The sequence below is a fragment of the Triturus cristatus genome, chromosome 8 (assembly GCF_964204655.1).
Source record: "Triturus cristatus chromosome 8, aTriCri1.1, whole genome shotgun sequence".
Lineage (NCBI taxonomy): Eukaryota > Metazoa > Chordata > Amphibia > Caudata > Salamandridae > Triturus > Triturus cristatus.
Window position 1 is genome coordinate 1671306565 of NC_140591.1, and position 19024 is coordinate 1671325588.

Genomic DNA, 19024 nt, shown 5'->3' on the forward strand with positions numbered 1-19024 from the left:
TTTGGGTTTTGGCTAGCTGGTCACTTTCATCACCACTTGCAAGTGTCCAGTATTTGTAGAGCACCAGTTGGAGGGTCAGGACTCACTCAGGATGGGTTGAGGTGTGTGTCAAAGGTAAAGTAAGCTTTTTGTGTTCCTGATGCTCAGATAAGGAGAGTCCAGCAATCTAGTCCTTTGGGGTCCCTTTGGTGGTTCTGGATTCAAGTTGCAAGTTAAGTCCTTCTTCAGGAGACAGAAGTGCAGCAGGGCAAAAAAGCAGCTATTCAGTAAGGTAGTAGTCCATCAGGTCAGCAGACCAGTAGAATGACAATCCCTTCAGTAGGACAGCAGTCCTTTGTCCTGGCAGAGTATCCACAAGTCCAGAAGTTTATTTAGGAGTTGGAATCAGAGGTCCAATTGTTATACCTTGGAACTGTTACAATAGTAGTTGGGAAAAGGTTCTAGACAGAGTCTTTGAAGTGCATGGGATTTTGAGACTTCCCTGTCCTGACCCCAGCTGGCTGCAGTGACAATATGGAGGTGATAGGTTGTTTTAAATGGCCCTTTCTGTAGGGTCCCCTCAAACTTTTTTCCTTCCTCCTCCCATTTGGGCTGAATTTGTTCTTTTTGGCTTCAGGACTAGTGCTAAAGTGGTTTTAGTCTGTCCCTAAAACAGTATATTTGATTTACCCCTGTTTGGCATATTTGACTTACTTGTAAGTGTCTTATAGAACGGTATAGCATATACTCAGGGCTGTAACTGAATGCTAACAGCGGGCATGCCTCACATAATGTGCCACCCACTAATGTAGCACCCGAAAACATGACCCAGGCCTGCCATTGCAGCCTGAATTCACTGTTCAACTGCCATGTCAACATGGCACTTAAATCCCCTAGTCAAGCCTTAAACTCCCCTTTTATTGCAAATATTTCTCACCAAAGGTAGAACCTAGGTAGCCCATAGCCTGGTGCGCTGTGTAATTAAAAAGTTAGGTATGTACTTTCAAGTTTTACATGTCCTGTTAGTAAACAAATCCAGTTTGAAGCAAGTACTGTTCCCACAACAAAGCCGGATACAGATGTCTGGCGAGACAAAAGCATAGTTCTTCTGCAACTAGACAGGCGATACACAAGAATTTGCATGGTATCCTGTTTGCTCCCTTTGAAGGTCACAATATTTTTACATGTGCTGCAGGTTTTAACACTGTAGGGTCAACTGAATGGGTAAAGCAACCATCCTGCATTTTTTATTGAGCTCAGACGAGTCCTCTCTGCCCATTCAGGTCACCCTATCGTATAGTCCTCGGAGGAATTCCGCACCTCTTTCTCATTGCTTCTTAGGCAGAGCAAATAATTAAACCTGGCAGAGTCTTATGCCAATTAGCCTCCGAAAGGTCGCATAGGTAAAGGGTAACATTCTGATATTTCTGTTTCCTTGAAATGTATTACAAATCAGACTTCCCCATTGTCTGTATTTTTAATAACTATCACAAATATTGGTTTAAATATTGTTCTACCCGGTCTCATTCCTGAAGTAGAGGATTAGTAGTTTAATCTGTGTTGTGGTTTTCTACTTAGGAAAGCTAGGCCTGCCACAGTGAAAACAGCTTAAAGGGCCTTGTCACTGTAGCAGCAAGATGACATCATTTTTCTACATATCCCACATATAAATACCCCGAACCCTACCTTGTAGGCACAAGACTTACATAGGGACTGCTTACTAATATTTACAAGGGTGTTCTTTACCTGGTAAAACTGCTGTTTAACAGATCACACTTCAGGTTTTAACCTGCAGCACTACAACAAAGTGACCTAATCTACTAAAACGGAAACTCTTTAAACACATGTGTGAAAAGGACTGAGAAGTGTAAACTTTACTTCTTCTCACCAACTCCCCACCATATAGGTATGTAAGAGAGGTCCCTAATTCACAAGACCCCGTACCTGTATAAAATCTACAAGATTCTTATCCAAATGAAGCAGTCACTGTGTTAAAAAAAACAAATTAGTACAAAAACCCTGTGAAATCACAGATGTAAACAAACCACCCATGAATAGCAGTGAAAAAAAGTGAAAACATGTGTGCAAAGCAAGGTAGAACCTCACATGCGCAACACCATTGGGCCGACATGTTTCATTGCCTTATCAGCACACTTGTTGTGAACTATCAGTGTTTGCATAAAACAAAAGGATAGGTTCCTGCCATTATACACTGAAAGCCAAAACGGAACACACCAGCAAACACTACATTCATTCTCTGTTAACTTGAAAATACATAAAAATATCATTATTACCCGATGTCAGCCAAGGTCTCGCATACCAGCTCGACACCGCGTCACACAGGCACTCTAAACTTTCAGTGATCCTGTCTCTCAGAACATTTGCAATGTCATCGTTCTGTAGGGGAAACAATTCAAATCAAAGTTTGCCCAAATTGCACTATCACCGAGACGACTTCATATGTTGATTGCAAAATGATCATTTCCACCATTAAACACCCCTTTATTTCTGTTAGTTGTTTAAATCTACTATTGGTTATTTAGATCTATTATTGTCCTTTACTGCGAGTCACTCTTTAAACCCCTTTTCATCTCAGATTTCACTCGTATGTATCTACAATGTAAATCTGCACCTCGCTAGCCATAGCGAGCACCCAGTCACCTCAGTCTTCGGCTAGAACTTCGTAGCTTCCCGGCTCACACTCCCGCCTGCTCAAACACTCCTTCATACTAAGTGCTAAAATGTTTACTCAAAGCCCGCCAACCTTAACTGCCCAGATCTTACCGCATAACGGTCGCGTCCAGAGCATTATCTCAACCGCGCAGCACCTTCTACGCGCTGCGATTACTTAAAGGCTGGTTTTTTCGCGGGTCACGTTTCCTTCTGTGTCACTTGACTCCCGACCGAAAATCAACGCCATCTTTAAACGGGCAACAACTCATTGCCTTTCTACTTGTATCATCCCTGTTCAACCTGTTTTTTTTTTAAAAACGGGAAACAAATTTCATTTCTCTAACACGCATATAAAAAAAAAAGCTGATGTTTATTCCTGTCACAAATTGACCCAGTTTTATAGAAACGAAGGGGGGGGGGAAGAAAAAAGGGAAAGAAAGCCACTCCCATCTGTTACTATAAGTTGGTAAAAGCTAGCACTTATAATGCATTTTACAATGTACTTTCAACTATTCATGATAACTCGAGGGCAATGTCCTTAAGACACTTATAACTCAATTCAAAACACAGGTCGTCTCTAACACCATACAGGACATTTATCCAGCTCTAATTACTTTGAATCCAATTGGTACTCCTGTGTATGTTGTCAATTTTGTCACCCCTCATGATGCACCACCACCCATGTTATTAAGAAGAATTGTTTCTATGATACTATGTAATACTTATATCTGGGAGCACCCAAACACTTGCTAAACACAAAGGGACAGCCGTCCATCTCATGCAGAGATTCTGTTCCACTCAATGAAATCGTTAAGCCCAACTTTGTCTGCTCTTTCAGAGAAAATCCAACGTGCTTCCTTACTTGCTAGCAGTCTGTCCATATTGGAGACCTCGCCTCTTATTTTCTCCAATACTGTCCATGTCAAGGATCTGGCATCATGCCTCTCAGTGATAAAATGCTGTACCAATCTAGTAGTCAGTTTTCCTTTTCTGATGGTACTCAAATGTTCCTGTATGCGCACCTTGACTTTCCTAGATGTTAAACCAATATAATGCAAACCACACTTACACGTGATGCGATAGATGACATTAGTTGTATTACAATTGGTAAATTGAGTAAGATGCCAAACTTATCCATCAATGTCACTCTGTTGGTTTTCGAAGTCAGGTCGCATACAGAACAGGATCCGCAAGGATAGTGGCCAGTAGGTAGATTTGATGTTGGTTTGTCTATTTTCGAGAGTGAATGGACTAATTCGTCCTTTAGATTACATGCTCTTTTAAACGCAAATCTCGGATGGGGCATCTTAAAGTCTGCTGTCGACAGTAGGGCCCAATGTTTGCACATCATCTGTCGTAGTTTGCTGGCCAATGGATCATATGTCATGACTACTGGTACACAATCACTTTTTTTTTTTTTTTTGTTAAATATTTTTTATTTGAGATAAGAAAAACACAGGATTACAAATATAAACTTAGTCGATAACGATCAAAATATAAGCATACAAGTGTATATAAATAGTAACTGCACAATAGGTGAATTATATAAAAAAGGTTACAGAATATGTAAACATTTATATTAATGTGCCTAAATTGGGGACAATTAAAAAAAAAAAGAAAGCGTACCTAAGGATAAAAAAGATAAAACTATTATACTACAGTGGTATACAAAGAGCCTGTGTAAATGTTAGAATGAATATAATACTTAAAGAGGAAGTTAACTTGTTTTAGAGGAAAGAGAAAAGAAAAAGAGAGGAAGCGAGGAAGCGAGAAGAAGAAGAAAGGAAAAGAGTAAGGAAGAGAAAAGAAAGAAAGGAAGAGAAGGAGAACTAAATAATAAGGGTAGAAAGAGATTATAATGATGTTGACAGAAAAGTCGTAAAGGGTAGCCATAGTAATTCAGATTTAATTTGTAGGTGGATGGAAGATTGAGGAATAGAGGCAATTCTATTTTCATCACATATATAGTTCCACCAATGTTAAAAGGATAATTTAGAATTGTCTTTCCAGCAGGTTAGTATAACTTTAAAAGCCACAGCAAGAAATAAATCAAATAAAGGTGATGTGGAAGTAACTTGAGCAAAATCAGGCGACATAGTGCCTAAAAATACATTATGAATATTAAATTGTATTTTGTAAGAAAAAATCAGTGTACATTTTGACCATATAGCATCCCAAAAAGCATAAACCTTAGGACAAAAGAACAATAAATGTAATAAAGAACCTTCAGCATTAAGACAAGACCAACAAGATGATGTGACAGAGTGGTTGAACTTATGTAACATAAGGGGAGTAATGACAACTCTATTATAAATAAAGTATAGGGACTGTGTGAGATTAGCAGCTTTGGAAGTCTTGAAAAGTTTCTGCCAAAACGTATCCCATTGCGATAGGGACAGTGTCAAAGAGAAGTCCTGTTCCCACTCGAGTTCAACCTTAGATTTATTCTGTGTGCCAACAGGGGTAGAATAAAGATTTATAGATAAAAGAGGCACTAGGAGTAGTATCAGTAGAAACTTGATATAGTGAAGTATCAGGAAGAAAGGAAGTAGGAGTTGGTAGAGAGAGGAATTTCTGTACACACTCCTGTAGTATTGGAGCTAAAGTATCATACTGCTGAATACAGTAATCCAGTAATTGAAAAGACTCTTGCAACTGATGGAAAGAAAGAATCACATTATTGACAATCAGTTGGTGTACATAAAAAAGACCCTTTTCTTTCCATTGTTTGTAGTAAAATGATTTGTGACGAAACTTAATGTATTTATTAAACCAAAGTGATGACGCTAGAAAAGATTGATAATTATCCAAATTCTTAAAGAAAAGTGTATGTAACAAAAATTGAGAATGTTTCAAAATAGGGTATTTGGAAATGAAAGTACAATTAGTCATGTGAACAACATCTCGTATTGAAAAGTCATTTAAAAGTGAGCATTCAACATTAACCCATGAAGGTTTAGGTAAATCCTGATAATCTTTAGACAGAGCATAAAATTGATGAATCAGAAAGGCATTATGGTATAAATTAAAATCAGGGAATCTTACCCCCCCCCCCCTCATTTTTAGGACGAATCAATTTAGACAAAGCAATACGTGCATGTTTGTTATTCCAGAGAAATTTAGTGCATAACGAATTAATCTGAGAAAAATAATATTTAGGAATTTTAAATGGTAAAATAGACAATATGAACAGAATCTGGGGGACAATCATCATTTTAATTGTATCAAGTCTGCCCCACCACGAGAGGAACAAAGGAGACCAGAGGTTTAACAAATTAGTAATTTTAAGTTTTAAGGCAGAAAAATTATGGGATAATGTGTCACGAATGTTGGGGGAGAACCATATGCCAAGATATTAAATTTTTTTGGGACACCATGTGAAGTTAGTCAATTCAAACATATACCTATAACATGAAGGATTTAAGGGTAAAATCTCAGTTTTAGAGAAGTTTAATTTATAGCCTGAAACCTTAGCGAATGATGAGATTATCTGCAAAAAGGGGGGTAAGGAAGATACAGGATTGGACATATAAATAAGAACATCATCAGCATATGCAGACAATTTGGGGGCATATCAACAACAACCGGCGATAATTATCTCTAAGCGCACTTAGCGCTAGGATAATTATCGCTGGCTAGCGTGAATTTTTATCGCTGAGATAGCGTGCTATTAGCAACGCTTATCTCAATAGCGATAAAAATCCTCACGCTAACAGGATAACGTGGGATTATCGCTGGAAACCCAGCGATAATCTCACGTTACCTTGTTGATAGGGACAGGCAAACTTAGCCATGATATCCTCCTTCCATAGGATATCATGGCTAAGTCAGAAAAATACCAGATGTAAAAAATCAGCGTTAACCGCGGTTAGCGCTGCTTTTTTTGTCTCTAACAGGGTTAGCGACATTCTTGATAATAGGAGAAATGTCGCTTAGCGACATTTCTCCTATTATTTTACTCTGGAACGCCCCCTTTGCATCTCATTAGAGATGCAAGGGGAAGCGTAGAGTAAAAGGGTGCTAACATGCAAATTTGCATGTTAGCACCCTGTTGTTTATAGGGCGCTAGTTTTATCTCTCCGTCTTTGGCTGTTAAAGCCAAAAAAGCAGAGATAAAGCCCTTGTTGATATGCCCCTTAATTTGTTGGGTCTTGAGACTAAAACCAGTAATGAGAGGGTTACTTCTAATACGTTCCAGAAATGGCTCTAAGCATAACAAGAAAAGCAATGGTGAAAGGGGGCAGCCCTGACGTGTACCTCTTTCAAGAGAGAAATAAGGGGAAAAAAGACCATTAACAAAAATACATGCTTTTGGATTGGTATATAACAATTTAACATATGAAATAAACTTCGGACCAAAACCGAACCATTGAAAATGTGTGAATCAAGAACTCCCAGTTAACACGGTTGAAGGCGTTTTCTGCATCAAAGGATAAAGCAGCTAGTGGGGATGGATATTTTTTATTAAGAGCAAGAATATTGGAAAATATTCTGGCATTATCAGCAGCCAAACGACCTTTAACAAGCCAACTTGGTCTGGGTTAATGAGAACAGGGATAATTTTCTCTAAACGTGAAGCTAAAGTTTTTGCAAAAATTTTACAATCACAATTAATTAATGATATAGGACGAACATTTTTGCAATAGGAGGGGTCTTTATCTGGTTTGGGGATTACAATAATAAGGGCTTCCAAAAAAGAACCACAGGCTTGGGAATTGGATATAAAAGAATTAAAAAGTTCTAACAATTTGGGAGCAAAAATTGAGGAAAAAGCAGAAAATAACTCAACTGAAAATCCATCAGGGCCAGGAGCCTTCGCTTTTTTCAAAGATTTAAGAGCATCAGTTAATTCTTGTAGAGATATGTCTTCTTCAAGGGGTTTGAAATTATCCTGGGAAGTTTTGGGCTTGGTGATATCTCGGAAAAAAGAAATACAGTCTTCTTCAGAGGGCTTAGTTGTTTCTGTATATAAGAGATTGTGGTATGATTGAAATGTGGAAATAATATCATAATCAGATGAAAGGAGTGTATTGTTTGATTCTGAATGAATAGGGCCAATAACTTTACGTTCTGATTTAATTTTTAGATAATTTGCTAGCATTTTTCCAGCTTTGTTTTGGCCTCCATGATATTTCGATTTAATCTTAAGGAGGATGTTACAGGCATCCTCAGTGACTATTTTATTCAGGGTGGATTTAGCTTTGATTAATTCTTGTAGTGATGAGGGAGATTTAGAAGAGTAATAATTATGTTCTAATGTTTTCAGAAGGGTTAGGGTTACTTTATATTTAGTATGCAGTAACTTTTTCTTCTTTGAGGAATAGGCAATAGTGAAGGCTCTAAAAGATGCTTTAAAAGCGTCCCAATTGTTGTGTAAGGAGGTGTCTGAAGAATTATTAAAAGTAAAGAATTCCTTAATAAAAGAGGTTGCTTCTAGAATAAAGGTACGATCTGATAAAAGGTAATTATTAAAACGCCATCTGCCTTGTTTACATGTGGTGATAGATAGGTCAATAAGGGTGGAGACAGGAGCATGGTCAGATATAACGATAGACCCAATGTCAGAAGACTGGAGACACGGTAGCAGTGATTTGGAAACTAAAATATAATCAATACGAGATCTGGTATGGTGTACAGGTCAAAAGAAGGTAAATTCTGAGGTATCTGGGTTACACGTTTTCCATGTATCAAATAGTGGACGAGAGGAGATGGCTGACTGAAATGAATTGTGGGATTTGTCAGGTTTGAACTTGCATTTGGATTGCCTATCAGTAAACGGATCTAACCAATTATTAAAATCACCACCAACCACAATATTAGAATTGGAGATTGACAATAGTTGCAGCTTTATAAATTGCCAGAATTCAGAATCTGGTTTAACAGGTTCATAAATATTTAAAAAAATGATTTGTCTTTTATTTATGATAACCTCTGCCAATACCCATCGACCATCAGGGGCACTATCTGATGATACAATCTGTGCATTAATAGATTTATGAAACAATATAGCGACACCACCATGACGATCAGTAGCAGGAGAAAAAACAATTTGATTAACCCAATGGCGTTTAAGTTTAAGTGATTCTTTGTCATTACAGTGGGTTTCCTGTAAAAAAGCAACCTGGGTATTAAGTTTAGCTAGATGAGACAATACCTTTTGACGCTTGACAGGATAACCAAGACCACGAACATTTCACGAAATCACATTAACCATAACTCTGGATGCAGGTGAACATGAGGGAATAGGAACACAGGACTGCGGAATCGACAAGAAAAAAGAAGGAAAGACGTTGTTCAATATGTAAAAAGAAAGACCTAATATTAAAAATAAAACAGGTACAGAAAAACAGGATTAAAAATGAGGAAGAATGAGTAGAAGAGAAGAAGAGAGAAACAAAAGGAAAAGGAAAAAGAAGCAAAAGAGAAAAATTAGAGACATGTAAACAGATCAAGGAATAACATCCAGATCTGTAAAGAGCGAAGAAAAATCTAAAAAAGAGGAGCATAGTGACGCCATAGGACACGGACCACACTAATAGATATAGAGGAGTAAAGATAGAAAGAGCCTCATGAAAATTAATCTGATAAACCATCAGCAAGACGTTAAGTAAACCAATTAACTGAATACAATGTAACAATCCAGAAAAAAAAGAAGAAGAAGTCAAGGATTAGTATCCATTCCATGTGACGGGAGACTATGAAGATAGAGTTTAAGTTTTTCCGGATCATCAAATGAACGTGATCGACCCTCATGCGTAATTTTGCAAAGACATGGATGAAGGATTCCATACTGGATGTTGAGACGCCTCATTTGTGGGAGTAAAGCAAGAAATTCTATGCGACGAGCATTGGTTGCATTGGAAATATCTTGCGATATGAAGAGAGTATGATCTGACCAAATAAGACGCCTTTTAAGTCTGACAGCTTTCAAAATATGCATCAGTTCAGTAAATTCAAGAAAGAGCATAATAATTCCACGTGGTTTATTAGCGGCAGGATTTAATCGACCTAAGCGGTGTGCTCTTTTAATATTAAGAGGACCTGATGAAGGTGTTAGATCAAGGAGGTACAAAAGGGGGTGGTAATGGACGGAGCATCACAACCAATCAAACACTCACACCCAGTCAACAGATCCGGGTTTGATCCATCACCGTTCTTTAGCCCACTCTGCCACCCCAGTTCAGACATGGCCATATGCAAATCAGTCTGACCCTGTGCCTCATGGGAACAGTCCAGCCCGAACTGCCAAGCCATGCCTTCCCTGGACCGGAAACAAGCTTCCTAGGACCGGTTTGTAGTATTTCAGCCGTCTTCAGCCAGGCTTGCTTGAATCCAGTGGCAAAGTGAGCAAGGGACTCACGTCTGAGCATACCCTGCCAACTTATGGCGAACAAAGCGGTACAAAAGGGGGTGGTGATGGACGGAGCATCAGAACCAATCAAACACTCACACCCAGTCAACAGATCTGGGTTTGATCCATCACCGTTCTTAAGCCCATTCTGCCACCCCAGTTCAGACATGGCCATATGCATATCAGTCTGACCCTGTGCCTCATGGGAACAGTCCAGCCCAAACTGCCAAGCCATGCATTCCCTGGACCGGAAACAAGCATCCTAGGACCGGTTTCTGGCATTTCAGCAGTCTTCAGCCAGGCTTGCTTGAATCCAGTGGCAAAGTGAGCAAGGGACTCACGTCTGAGCATACCCTGCCAACTTATGGCGAACAAAGTGGTACAAAAGGGAGTGGTGATGGACGGAGCATCAGAGCCAATCAAACACTCACACCCAGTCAACAGATCTGGGTTTGATCCATCACCGTTCTTAAGCCCACTCTGCCACCCCAGTTCAGACATGGCCATATGCATATCAGCCTGACCCTGTGCCTCATGGGAACAGTCCAGCCCAAACTGCCAAGCCATGCATTCCCTGGACCGCAAACAAGCTTCCTAGGAACGGTTTGTAGCATTTCAGCCATCTTCAGCCAGGCTTACTTGAATCCAGTGGCAAAGTGAGCAAGGGACTCACGTCTGAGCATACCCTGCCAACTTATGGCGAACAAAGCGGTACAAAAGGGGGTGGTAATGGACGGAGCATCAGAACCAATCAAACACTCACACCCAGTCAACAGATCCGGGTTTGATCCATCACCGTTCTTTAGCCCACTCACTTCACTTGATAACTTTATTTCGGTCAAAAGACCATAAAAAGTACAAATAGACATATCATCAATTACATTAATACAAATAGTACAATAAAACAATAAATAGCAATTTAAAGTTAAAATCTGTAAAAAACAAGATTAAACTTTTAGGTCATCAAGATGAGGGTGATTAAGTTAAAAATGTTTGTCTCCAGCGCCACATGCCGTAAAGATAGCGAGATACAGCGAAAACAATGTGTGGATCAGTATCATAGATTAAAGTCCTGCTAGCCTGTTTAAAATGGCGAAAACCCAGATTCCTACAAATGGGAATCAGCCAACTTTTCCTGATTAAATGATAGGCAGGACAAAAAAACAACACATGTTCGACAGACTCAATTTTGTAATTACAGGCAGGACAACTTTCCAAATTTCGTGCCTGCCACTTGGATAGAAAGGACCTGATCGGTAGGGTGCCATACCTTAATTGAATGTACAGTTTACGGGCAAGTGGGGGTTCTATTTGATCCATGAATTCCTCTAGTTTAGAATCCTGTTTAACCAAGAGGAATTCTAGGGTCAATCTACCGATCGCTAAAGAGCTCGAATGTAGAGAAGAATTTTTTGAGGACACCAAAGAGAGAATATCCTTCCTTGGAATCCCAAAACAACTTGCCTCCGGGTTTGCCCACATTTCCGAGAGTCCTAGTTGAAAACAGACTGCATTAATATGCAGGAGCCAAGGGATTTTTTTAAATTTAAGTGCAGGCCAGATCTCTACAAATTCTAATTTATACGAAGACAGTTCAGGCACTAACCACAGCCTTTTCCAATACAAGATAGGCCTTGCACTAATAGTCTCCTCTATTGGGACTAACCCGAGACCGAGCCTAAGAGGGATCGACGGTGTGCTGGAGGGAAGCCCAAGAAGAGATCTTAAAAAAGATAGCTCAGCCCTTGTAAAAGATACAGACTGCTTATGTCCCCAGAGTTCGGCTCCATAAATTGCAGCCACTCTTGCCTGTCTACAATAAATTTAAAGGGCGGGGGACACTGGTTTAAAACTTGATCTTTTAAAAACTTTATTCAGACCCCCACTCTGCCACCCCAGTTCAGACATGGCCATATGCAAATCAGTCTGACCCTGTGCCTCATGGGAACAGTCCAGCCCGAACTGCCAAGCCATGCCTTCCCTGGACCGGAAACAAGCTTCCTAGGACCGGTTTCTAGCATTTCAGCCGTCTTCAGCCAGGCTTGCTTGAATCCAGTGGCAAAGTGAGCAAGGGACTCACGTCTGAGCATACCCTGCCAACTTATGGCGAACAAAGCAGTACAAAAGGGGGTGGTAATGGACGGAGCATCAGAACCAATCAAACACTCACACCCAGTCAACAGATCCGGGTTTGATCCATCACCGTTCTTTAGCCCACTCTGCCACCCCAGTTCAGACATGGCCATATGTTGGCAGGGTATGCTCAGACGTGAGTCCCTTGCTCACTTTGCCACTGGATTCAAGCAAGCCTGGCTGAAGACGGCTTAAATGCCAGAAACTGGTCCTAGGAAGCTTGTTTCCGGTCCAGGGAAGACTTGGTTTGGCAGTTCGGGCTGGACTGTTCCCATGAGGCACAGGGTCAGACTGATTTGCATATGGCCATGTCTGAACTGGGGTGGCAGAGTGGGCTAAAGAATGGTGGTGGATTAAACCCAGATCAGTTGACTGGGGGTGAGTGCTTGCAATGTTCAACATTCCGTCCATCATTTCCTTTGGTTTTTGCTTTGTTCGCCATAAGTTGGCAGGGTATGCTCAGACGTGAGTCCCTTGCTCACTTTGCTACTGGATTCAAGCAAGCCTGGCTGAAGACGGCTGAAATGCCAGAAACCGGTCCTAGGAAGCTTGTTTCCTGTCCAGGGAAGACTTGGTTTGGCAGTTCGGGCTAGACTGTTCCCATGAGGCACAGGGTCAGACTGATTTGCATATGGCCATGTCTGAACTGGGGTGGCAGAGTGGGCTAAAGATTGGTGGTGGATTAAACCCAGATCAGTTGACTGGGGGTGAGTGCTTGCAATGTTCAACACTCCGTCCATCATTTCCTTTGGTTTTTGGTTAGATCAAGGAGCTCTGGAAGAAATTTCTGAAGAAAGGATAACATGTCAGACCCTTCAATATTTTCCGGATGACCATAAAGGCGCAAGTTATTTCTGCGATTACGATTTTCAAGGTCCTCAGTATGAAGCTTAAGTTTTTGAATTTCCTGTTCAAGGAGTGGAATTTTTGTAGAGGCATCCTGTAAATCACTAACACGTTGCTCCAGATCAAAAACCTTACTTTCCATGATGATCCATCTTTCCTCAATCTGTTTCAGTTTTTCATTAGTAGCTGACATGAAGGGTTGAAGACCACGGACTTCGTCCAAGATAGAGTCCAAAACAGGATTTTGAGAAGAGTGGATAGGAGAAGGCGGGTCGTTTTTATGCCGCTTAAGTTTTGTACCAGAAGTGGAAGATTTGATAAAGTGGGAGTCAGTAGACATTGTGCTTAGCAGAAGTAATCACCAAAAAATTGTAGCAAGGGTGAGGTGGAGCCACCAAGTCCAGAGAGAGTTCAAAGATATCCAAATCGTAGAAGCAGGTCTTCCAATAAGTGAACAGTATATGAAAATGGCACCAATAAGCAAAAATACAATATGAATACAGATCAGTGCGGAAAAAACGTGGGCGCCTTGAACTTAAATGGCGGCCACATATGCTTCTGTGAAGAAAGAATGACCGCCTGCTGAAAGATGTTGAGGCAGACTCTTGGCACTTGAAATCTGTGAGTATAGGCCTCAAAAAGGAGGACAGAGCCCTAAGATACAATGTAGAGCATATCGTTGCTTTCAGGTCTGCTTACGCACAAGTCATGACCACCAAAAAGACATTACTCACTCATCCATTCAGTGAAGAATGAGGGCTGTTATAACAACTGTCATCATGAAGGTAGTTGAAGAGTATAAAACGAGGCGGCATAGATAAAGCCCTTGCTGTTGTGTCTTATGGTGAACTCTCAAAACATGAGGAGTGATAGAAGTGAGCGGAAAAACTTACATCGTTGAAGAGGTGAGCAGCAGTAACATCCCAGCATATAAAAAACAGGCGCGAGCTCAGCGGCCCAAAATGGCGGCCGCTCGCGTCTCTGTGAGGCGAGAATAACCGCCGGCTCGAAGAGGATGAAATACTGCGTGAAGAAAAACTTAAAAGCGGTATCCAAGCTCACCGCATCTTCACCGGCAAGAAATCATCACTCGCCGTCGAAAAAGGAAGCATACGAGGATCAAAAATGATGTCGGAGTCCCACGACGCATCGGAGCTCACATCGGGTCCGCCATTTCCTGCGGCGCGCAACCCATGCCCCCCCCCACAATCACTTTTTAATCTACAGTTCTTTTCCAATAGGACACTCCGTGGGGTGTTCAAAGCTCTTTTTCTTGCATTTTTTACCACTGTTCTTGGATACTGTCTCTCTACCAACTTATCACACAGGACCTCAGATTGTTGCATAAAGTCAACCGTGGAAGAACAGTTTCTCCAGGACCGAGGAAACTGGCCAACTGGCTAATTATCTCTGAGGGCCCGAGGATGGAATGAGTTGAAATGCAACAAAGAATTTCTATCAGTGGCCTTTTGGTGAACGGTCGTTATCAATTGGCCCTGTTCAGCATGGATATCAAGATCCAAATAGACAGCAGAATGTCGGCTATATGCCCAAGTAAATCTAAGACTTTCATCTAGCGTGTTTAACCGATTGAGAAACAGCAACAACTCATCCTCAGTGCCTGCCCAGATACACAAAACATCGTCAATATACCGCTTCCAGAGGCGAATGCTCCTCTGGAAGGGACTGACTGGATGGAAAATGTGATGCTTTACAGTTTACACTTCTCAGTCCTTTTCAAACAGTGTTTAAAGAGTTTCTGTCTTAGTAGATTGGGTCACTTTGTTGTAGTATTGACTTGAGTGGGGGACGACCCAATCTTATTTTCCCCTTGAGCTCCTTATTGATTTGACTTTAACCTGCAGCAGTCAGACTATAATGGCAGTCTTGAAGCCATGTTTTCCTTGTCACTGTAGTGGACGGCAGATAAAGTGCTGCAGGTCACAGGGGCCAAATAACTTTCAAAGACATAGGTAGATTTTCACACATATTATGGCCTTTAAAGAAAGCTAATTAAGCCAATCAGTGAGAAGCCTGTTCCTAACAATCTCTGGCAGTGTTGCAAAGTGGAGAGTCTAAAAACCAGCAACAAAATAACAAAATTCAGCAAGAAACTGGGGGTGACCACGCAAAAAAGGGACATTTTTTCATACTAGCAATAATAACTGTTATATGTCTTTTATTATGTGCACATTTGTATGCCTTATATTCTATCTACTTGTACAAATAAACTGATGTCGACTTATTGAGAAACAAAATGAATGCTTTTCCACCTTCTAGTTTACATTCTTTCTAGACTTTTGTGGACACCAGCCCTGACAGGGAGCATTCCTGCTTCCTGATTGGTGAGATGTTTGTGATGCTGACATTGACGTAGATCCCAATATTTCCATGAAACCAGCGCATTCCTGAGGTAGAATGTTAATTAGATTGATGCCACATTCACTGGTAAGCCCTTTAGACATACAAAGGCCCTCTTCTATATAGTTTGAGCATTTTCTGTTAAGTTTCCTTATTTATGCCTTTCTACCATAGATTAATAGATTGTGTCCTGCCCTCATCACCCTGAGACACTCATAAGTCTGTGACATTGGGCTAAGGGGGATTTTTTCAATCTTTATTGTTTTATGTAATTGGCAAGACTTTATCACACAAGTGTGAGTCTTTATACTGACTGATACCCAGAACGTGTGAGTAAAACCGTTCTCTTTCCAGCATCATGTACTAAGTGATCCTCTTTTGTGACATGAGTTGACAAATGTCCCTCGTTTTTTACGTTCTTCGTACCGTGAGCATAAACTGATAAGCCACTGCTCTGACTAGAACCATGGACGTTTTCCATCTAAGCGATACCAAAGGGGATGTTGGACGGAGCGTTTGAGCAACTCAAACACTCACACCCAGTCAACTGATCTGGGTTTAATCCATCCTCATTCTTTAGCTCACTCCACCACCCCAGTTCAGACATGGCCATATGCAAATCAGTCTGACCCTGTGCCTCATGGGAACAGTCCAGCCCAAACTGCCAAGCCATGTCTTCCCTGGACCGGAAACAAGCGCCCTGGGACCGGTTTCGGGTTCATAACCCTCCTCAGCCCAGCTATCTTGAATCCAGTGGCAAAGTGAGCAAGGGACCCACGTCTGGGCATACCCTGCCAACTTAGGGCGAACAAAGCGATACGTGGAGAGAAGAACACCTGTCCGCTCAGAGGATATGAAGCAAATGGAGGCGGAAAGGATGGCAGCCACCGCTGCACATCATTGAAATGTAGCTGGGATCTATCATGCCCTACAGACCTCCACCATGGCATTGTCGCCACAAGGCAATGCACTGATGAATGCTGCTGCGCCCACACCATCCACATCCCCACCCCCTGGTGTGTCAGTGCCTCCCAGTGTGGCAGCCGGATCCACTCAGGCCCCTGTTGTGTCAGTGGCACACAATGCGGCAGCCGGTCCTGCAACACCCACAGGACGTGGATGGGACAGTGGTCAGAAGGACCTGGCACTAGCATTCATCACCGCCACCTGGCCTGTGTCTGCTTGGTTCCGCACATGGCCTCATGACCTTCCACTGACCCACGATACACTCCGGTGCACTCACCTTTGACAGTGACATTGACTGCCACTTCCAGATTGATGCCCAATGACACGGCAACCAGGCTACGGACTGTACCCTTCCCTTAAGCAGGACTTGTCATCCCCGGATGGACTCTGGCTGGCCCTCCACGTGCCCATATTGTGTAGTGTGCTGCCCATTGCCCTGAACCGCTCCAGCTGCATAACTACACTGGATGTGCAATAAACATTCATTGACGCACTGCTGTGTAATGTCTATCATCAGCCATGTATGCATGTGTGGATGAATGTAGGGACAGTGATTTCCCTTGCCACAATGATGCGCATCCTTTGGGATGCCAGTCAGAAGGTGCTACATTGCATTTTGTGTACCGGGTCCCGTGAACACTACAACTGGGACACACGCATCACTCACTTCCTTGTCCGGACATGAACTGAACCACGCCCAGAGCCCATGTGTCATTGTGGCAAGCCCTGCACTGGTCCAGCATACGGCAGGCCAGACCTCTCCGCTTACGCTCCCAGGGTGGCCCTCATTGCTACCCATCGCAGGCGTACTCGCTGGTGGGGAGCAGGTCACTGGTCTAGTTGACAGCATGTCACAGCCAATTCCTGAGGGCAGGTTTGCACGCACACCACACCTTTCCGGCACAGGCGTAACAGGCCATGTGACTCCGCCAACATAAGGGGCCGACGATGTCACATTCTCCTCTGCCCATGATGACTGTATGACGGACGCCATGGTTCCCAATCGTAAAGGGCCCAAGAGTTTTTTGCGCACAGGGTTAGTGGGATCCCAGGCCTGCGTACGGCATGGGCCAACTACCACGTGGCACTGACTGGGGTTGCACAGGGTTAGTCGCAACCCAGGCCTGCGTAAGTCAAGGGCCAACCACCACGTGGCTCTGACTGGGGTTGCATAGGTTTATTTGCACCTGGCGAATTGTGGCAGGCACAGGCACCCCACCACGGGACGGTGACTTTGGGTGCACTGAGTCAGTGGCACCTTAAGCTGCTGAGCAGGTGGGCACCCTGCGATGAAGCCCCCTCCCGGCAGTCCGAGCAACTCAGGTTTCATGTGTCGCAGTGTAAGCCAGAGCCAGCGGACAGGGCGGGCCTACCACCATGTGGCCTCGCTTCCGGGTCACAGACTTAGTGGCAGCCATTGAGCTGATCGGGTGTGCAAAAGATGCACAATTGATGTACATAATGCTGAACAAATCAAAACTGAGTGGGTGCGCAGCCTGTGATGCTGCCGGGTACACTGGTATGTCCTCAGCCATGGAGTAGTCAAGACCCAGCAACACACACGAGACCTGGTGGCCTGCGGAGCGTGGCTGCATGGTGTGGAGGGTGCCATGTCCGCGGGCCCCTGGTTTGTGGCTTGTAGCGGCACGTGGTGGGACATCCAGTCTACTTGCCGGTGGCGGAGGGCGAGCAGTGAGGCCTGGGTGTGCATATGCGGGCATGCTCTATGGGCGGCGGGTGCCTTTGGGATGCCTCTGCCTGGGTGTGCATGGGCGGGCAGGCACTGTTGTCTTGTGCGAGTGTGTGTACTCTGCCAGTCATGTATCTGGACTCTGTTTCAGATGACGGCTCTGACTCAGATGTGTGACCTAATGGACTGCACTACATGCCAGCAGATGGTTGGAAACACACCGGTGGCAGCAGGTGAGCTGTGTGGTCTGGGTGCACAGGGGTGACTCTCTCTCTTCTTCTCTCTCTCTCCCTCTCTCCCTCGCTTCTTCTCCCTCTCTCTCGCTCTTCCTCTCTCCTTCTCTCTCTCTCCCCCTCTCTTCTTCTCTCTCTGTCTCTCTTCCCCCTATTTTCTTCTCTCTCTCTCTCCCTCCCTCTCTTCTTCTCTCTCTCTCCCTCTCCATCTCTTCTTCTCTCTCTCTCTCTCCCCCTCTCTTCTTCTCTATTTCTCTCGCACCTCTCTTCTTCTCTCTCTCTCTCTCTCTCTCCCTTCCTCTCTCTCTCTTTCGTTCTCTCTCTCTGCCCTTTGATGCGCGACGGACACACCTTCTCATCATGTTTTTTGTCTTGCAGGCTGTGACCTACGAACTTTCCCGCGGGGAGCCGCCATGTGTCTTCATTTGATTTCGGTGTTCATTTTAATAAAGTCTTTTTTGTTGCTTCGAAAGTGAATGTGTGATGCTCATTTCTGTGTCGACACATGTATTTCAACTGTTGTGATTGTGCGACATCATGCAGAATAATTTGTACATGTTTTTGTGTAGCTGATGTCTTTGTTGGGGGGGTGTACCAGGGAGCAGTGGTCCGGAGGGTGGTGTCAGTGGGTGTTGTGGCCCTCTTGGGTGTCCGGGCCGCATGATGTGTGGCTCCATGGCATCTCTTGCACTTCCGATGTGGCCCTGGTCTGGTCTCCCTTTTGTGGTGCTGGCTGCCGTCCGACTCAACACCAGGTCAGAGCAGGTGTAGATTTCCTGGTGCTAACGCACC

The 19024-nt window shown here is 43.1% G+C and overlaps 1 protein-coding gene across 1 annotated transcript in view; it reads left to right on the forward strand.

Moving 5' to 3' along the window:
• Nucleotides 1-18708, forward strand: part of LOC146808554 (vomeronasal type-2 receptor 26-like) — a 37493-nt gene extending 18785 nt beyond the window's left edge. The window contains exons 3-4 of the mRNA XM_085624002.1: nt 18151-18232; nt 18611-18708. Of these exons, the coding sequence (XP_085480128.1) occupies nt 18151-18232; nt 18611-18708 (180 nt within the window). The remainder of the gene's footprint in view (nt 1-18150; nt 18233-18610) is intronic.
• Nucleotides 18709-19024: the final 316 nt, after the last annotated feature.